Here is a 6,441-nt window from a genome sequence, read left to right on the forward strand (position 1 = left end):
CATATGTCTAGGTGTATCTATGTGTGTCTGTGTCTGTATGTGTTTGTATGTGTATCTGTGTGTATGTGATTTGTATAAGTCTCTGTGTGTAAGTATCTGTGTGTCTGTGTGTCTCTCTGTGTGTATATCTATATGTGTATGTGTGTGTGTCTGTATGTCTATGTGTATGTGTATCTGTGTTTGTGTGTGTGTGTGTGTGTGTATTTTAACTTACTCTACCTGCTTACTTGTTTCAGGTTTGTGGATATAGGATAAAGCTTCACTTTGATGGATATTCTGATTGCTATGACTTCTGGGTAAACGCAGATGCTCTGGACATTCACCCTGTGGGCTGGTGTGAGAAGACTGGCCATAAGCTCCGCCCTCCAAAAGGTGCCGCTGCTTTTTCTCCTTACTTTAAATTCAGTACAATTTTACTTTCTGCGATGTTAACTTGGAAGCTTTAGGAATTATTCTTTATGATAATCAATTCAAGTTTATTGTTCATGGTGTAAAACATGCTTTTTAAGATCAAAGAAATAAAGGAAAATCTAATTTAAGATACTGAATTATTTTCATGTAGTTTTTGCATATGAAATAATAATGGAATAATAATAATTATTGACTATAAATTACTTATACATACAGATCTGTTTTATCTGTATATATGTGTGAATATATACACACATAGTCTTGAAGAAAACCATTTGAGAAATTAATTTTACTGCTATTTTACTATATAGAAGGTACTGAGAAGCCAGATGTGGTGTCATACACCTGTAATCCAAATCTAGTGAGGCTTTGGTGGGAAGATTGTTGGTTAGAAGTGAGTCTGGGGTTTACTGTAAGTTCAGGGCCAAGATGGATTACAGTAGTAGGCATGATTTCAGTGGGAGAGGGATAGGTAGTGAGAGAGAGAGAGACTCCTGAGAAGCCATGCCTTGAGAATATAGCACTAAAATTACTATGCATAGATGTTGGACTATTAATAATAATTATTTTTTGGTGATAGGGATCAAGATTAGGGGCTCATTCATGTGAAACAAATGCTTTACACTGATTTATGCCCCTAGCCATGTGGAGTTCCTTGCTTTTTATTTTTGAGACATACAGCCTTTTCTCAAAATTGAACACTTCACCATTTTTCCTGTCTCCTGAGTGCTGACAGGCACAGACAACCATACCCAGCAGAGTCCTTTATATTATAATCTGCCAGAGTATTTAAAAACCTGTTTTATAATTATTTTAAAAATCTTCAGAAAAGCAGATATTATCATTTTCAGTCCATCCCCTATGTCCCTATGTATTTAATAACTCTCTCTCTCTTTCTTCTTCCCCCTTTTTTTTTTTTTTTTTTTTTTTTTACTTCCTACAGTGTTGGGGGTAGAACTCAGGGCCCTGCAGCCTGTCAAGAGCTTGTCCACTGAGCCACAGTCCAGCCCCAAACATGTTATTTGATAGCAGTCCACCAACCCTTTATTCTAACTAAAAGTTAAAGATAATGTGAGACTTTTGAGAAATACAAAAGTCCTTTTAGAACTTCATTTCTTGTAAAAAAAAAAAAAAAAATGGAACTGTTAGACAAGGCCTTGTCTCTTCCTGTGGTTAGATTAGGTGAGGGAAACTGAGGAAGGTTATTTTTTTTTTATTGGATATTTCATTTACATTTCAGATGTTATCCCCTTACCCCATTTCTCCCCCCATCCCCCACCCAGGAACCCCCTATCCCATCCCTCCTCCTCCTGCTTCTATGAGGATGTGCCCCCACGTTACCCACCCTCCCACCTCCTCACCCTCCAATTCCCCCATACTCAGCATCCAGCCTTCATGGGACCAAGGATCTCCTCTCCCACCTATGCCGGACAAGGCCATCCTCCCCTACATATACAGCTGGAGCCATGGGTTCCTCCCTATGTGCTCCAAGGCTGGTGGTTTAGACCCTGGGAGCTCTGGTTGGTTGGTATTGTTGCTCTCCTCATGGGGCCGCAAACCCCTTCAGCTCTGAGGAGGGTTATTACTCCAGGTTACAAGTCCTACTTCTGAGGAACTGTAACTATATTGATACAAGGAACTTGACACCGAAAAGCATAGCAGGTTCAGAATACATCTCCTTCCTTATTCCTTTTCTGTATATCCATCACCGCATCCACTTAGAGTTGAAAAAATAATAAGAAACTTAGAGATAAATACCACCTGTATCTAAAACTAACATCGTTATAAATTATGGGTTAAATTTTATTTATTGAAAAAAAATCATTTGATTGCAGTAAGACTGGGAGTTAGCTGGTGGTTCTTTGTAATTTTCCTAACTCTGTCCACATGTGCTTTTCCTCTAGGGTATAAAGAAGAAGAATTTAATTGGCAGTCCTACCTTAAGACATGCAAAGCCCAAGCTGCTCCCAAGTCATTATTTGAAAATCAGAACATAGTAAGTGCACCTAAAGTACTTTTCCTTTCAGAATGAGTGATTTTTTTTTAAGTGTCTTGTAGGATAAATCCCAAGTGATAACAAGGAACTATAATAAATTTTATTGCTTTGGTAAGTAGAGTTCTCATGTCTTAATTAAACGTTAAAATTAGCTTAAATTCTTCATGAACAAATATCTATTTTATAGCCATATTATGGTTGTCTTACTGAATGGTAGAAGGCAACATAATATGAAATCCAGGTGTGGCTTACAATTAAGATGCATAAAAATTAAATCGGCTGGAACATTATAATGTTACCTTCATTTAATTAGGAGTGCTGTTCAGTCAGAAATCACATGGTGTGATGGATATAGCCCTGTTTGAGTTTGCTGGCCAGAGATCACTAGGGACTCTGGTCTGCCTTTATTGCGGTGTATACCTTTGGTGGCCGTAATTTTTGTAGGAGAAGCAAAGGCAGATGTAGGTACATTTTCTATTTCTTGTCTATTCTTGCATTATACTCTTCCATTCCCAAGATTTGATCTACTTAGAGCAGGGGCAAAAGAAATGTCATCCTTATAGCTCAAAAGAACTAGATGTGAGGGCACATGCGACCTTTCACTTCAGACAAATGAACCTCTTGATTCCGAGCCCTGGAATCAAGTTTTTTTTCTGTCTCCCATCACCCCTGCAACTCCCTGGACCCTCAGCGGACAGTAGGACCCATGTCTCTGCATCCTGGCTCTCTATTAAGAGTCTGAGCATCCTCTTTCCCTGGATTCATCTTTTAGGTATCAGGGAGTAAAGAGGATAGAGGCACCAGGATTCCCTCCCGATGGAACAAGTATTGGCATGGGGAAAACTTTCCCTTTGGGTAGTGATATCAAGCAACTGGTTTGAGGATACAAATCTAATGGAAGAAATATGCTCTGATTACATTGAACATAAAGTAGGTTGAATTAAAGATTGAAAGGAGAAAGGGAGAGCGGGAGGGAGAGAGATACACAGAGAGAGAGAGAGAATATGGTCAGCCTATTTTATTATTTCTTAGTTGGGCAGGTAGTTTAATCGCTGGAATGTAAATGCTGCCCCCCACTCCCCTTGCAGTTTGTATTCTCTGACAAGACACATTCCTGGAGGAAGGTCAGTTGGGTGGGAACTCAGCAGCCTGATGTTTCTGCCCCCTGGCTGCTCTTCTAATGGTGACTTGTATCTTGTCATGATTAACTGCCCTGAGCCATCACTACCGTTCTAGACATGGTTAGCATACAACCTGATCTTAGGTTGTGTTTTGGCATTGGAGGGTTAATTAATGTTTCTACTTCTACATTCTCCACCTCAGAATAGTCGGGTATTTATGGTCATAAATAAATATCATATAAATTATGATAAATATTATAAATATATCATTTCAGGATTCAAATATATGCTAAGTGCTCTGTACGTGCCTATTTAATTCACTCAGGACTTAGCACCATTTTCAGATATATTTGATTACATTTTTAACAGCTATACTTACATAGTTTTACTTTTAATTTCATCTTTTACTGTAGAATGAAAGGTAACATTTATTTGCTTAAAGCATTACAGTGCTGCCCAAATGCTTCAGTTTGAAATGAAGGGTTTTCATTGGAGGATAGAAATGATTTACATTTTTTTTGTGGCTGAAATACGGGATATTCTAGTATTGTACTCTGAGATTACAATATTTTTCCACAAAAGATTGTGAGGCTTGCTTACACATTGCTGTTCCCTCAAGCACTGCCTCAGTGAACTTTTATGGCTGATAATCTGTGGATTTCCATAAAATACTTAAAATTTCTAATGACAGTGTGTGTTAACAGGGAACTTCTCTCCTGCTGCTGTGAACAAAGCTGTGTGTAGTAGCAAGCCAAACTTGCAATAGCTTGAAGCTTTTCACATAGGAAGGTGACCTACTTTCTGTAGAGTACTTGTGAGATATTCGCAGAGCTTGGAGTGAATTCGTAATCATGCCACATTTTAAACTCAATTAACTGCATCTTTTGTGTGAAATAATTTTCATTGTCAAATGGACAAATAATCAGCCATGTGGTGAATCAAACTTGCCTGCCTAGCATATGTCTCCTAACTAAGGTAGTAAAGCACACAGGCTGAAATTAATTATGTTAAACTCTGCAAGGTTGGGGTGTTTAGTTCTGAAGCTCAGCTAATTAAATGTAACTGTGGAGCTTTGTTTTTTATTGTTGCCAGTAGAAAGCAACCCCGCTGTGAGGCCAGCATAGCATCTTTAAATTAGGTGAATGAAGCTGTGGACGGATGCCGATCCTTGAAGCGTGGCATAGGGTATGTAGGTCTTCATTGTTGAAGTGTGTGCCCATCTCCAATTAAACCTGCGTGTTTCCATAGACAGTGATCCCATCAGGATTTCGAGTTGGAATGAAGCTCGAGGCTGCAGACAAAAAGAGCCCTTCTGTCATCTGCGTTGCTACGGTAACAGATATGGTGGACAATCGTTTCCTGGTACATTTTGACAACTGGGATGAGAGCTATGACTATTGGTGAGACAGTTTCCATTCTTACACTTTTGAAATTGTAATGCTTACCTAGGGAAAAAATAAGTATGCAGTTCAAAATAAGGGGCAATATGAAGTTTATAACAAAAACAAAAAGCTCTATGTGTAGTGACTGACATCAGCCTAGTCCTTGCGAGGTCATGCAGGAGGATCAGACATTCAAGGTCATCCTCTGCTTCCTAGGCAGTTTTGAGACCAACCAAGATTGTGTGAGACCCTGTCTTGAAAAAAATAACAATGAATCATGACTACCTTTAACTCCATTCTTCTTTAATGCCTTCTTCTGGTATCTGAGTACTGCACACACAGTCCACAGACATATATGCAGGCAAGTTACACACAGAAGAATAAAATAAAATAAGAAAGAAAGAAAATGAAAAGCAAGATTAAATCAAAGCTCTGCTCCACTTTTTCCTATTTCAGATTTGTAAACTTGTTCCATTTTGTATTTTTATGCATGTCCCATATTGTATTTCCAATACACTAGATTTCTAATTAAATCCTTTAGGATGGACTCAGGATTTGTATTTGACTTGAGTTGCTAACATAAACTTTGTATCCCTGTGTTCCCAACACATACCTCCATGTCCATGCATGCACAAACTCGTTTTCCTCCTCATCTTCAGAGTCTTGTATAACTTTTTGGGAATATATTTTAATCCTCTTTCCATATTTTTATATTCAGCCAATTTAACCATTCAGATAGCTGAATACAAATGATACCAATTAAGGAATATTTTTTAAAATTCTTACCTGTTTTAGATATACTATATACAATAGTAAGAGCATCATACTATGGAAACAGCATCCTATGAAATATAATTAAAAAGTCATTGTAATAGTGCATTGACTTTTACATGCTCTGTGGTGTGAGGGATCAAACCCAGGTTCTTTGCATGCCGGACAAGTGCTGTACCTCTAGACTACAGCCTCAACCCAAACCATTATATTTGATCACACAGCTGATCACTAGAATTGATTTTCCTGGTGAAAACATCTCTGAAGCGTTTCTGTCTTGAGAAAGTGTGAAATAAGGATATTTAGAGATGCATCAGATGTATTGTGGCTGGTGCCAAGTGAATATTAACTGATATAGACATGGCCACTTTTTTCCCTTCAAAAATGCATTACATATATGTATTCTGATAGAGGAGACTGCATATGGAGATCACAGAACAATGTTTGGGAATTGGTTCTCTCCTTCCACTATGTGGTCAGTCCGTGAGCTCAGGGGCTGAGCTCAGGTTGTCAGAGTTAGTGACAAGTGTTCATATCTATTTTCAGTCTGTATAGTCAGTAGATCCACCAATAATTCTCATATTGAATTTTTAGATATGTTTTACTTGAATTGTTAAAGAAGAGGAATCACTGAGCTTGTTTTTGTGTGTGTGCTTGCGCGCACGTGTGTGTGTGTGTGTGTGTGTGTGTGTGTGTGTGTACATGCGCACATGAGAGAGAGAGAGAGAGAGAGAGAGAGAGAGAGAGAGAGAGAGAGAGA

General features: G+C 38.4%; 1 protein-coding gene across 1 annotated transcript; it reads left to right on the top strand.

Annotated features, from left to right (window-relative positions):
- Window positions 1-236: 236 nt before the first annotated feature.
- On the top strand, window positions 237-4,928 carry LOC114616238 (lethal(3)malignant brain tumor-like protein 3; the record flags this gene model as incomplete). The annotated part of the gene is made up of 3 exons (XM_028761749.1): window positions 237-372; window positions 2,316-2,407; window positions 4,777-4,928. Coding segments are annotated over 3 exons (380 nt in total), but the record flags the coding sequence as incomplete, so codon positions are not given.
- Between the last annotated feature and the right edge of the window lie 1,513 nt (window positions 4,929-6,441).

The sequence above is a fragment of the Grammomys surdaster genome, unplaced genomic scaffold (assembly GCF_004785775.1).
Source record: "Grammomys surdaster isolate TR1022 unplaced genomic scaffold, NIH_TR_1.0 311033, whole genome shotgun sequence".
NCBI lineage: Eukaryota > Metazoa > Chordata > Mammalia > Rodentia > Muridae > Grammomys > Grammomys surdaster.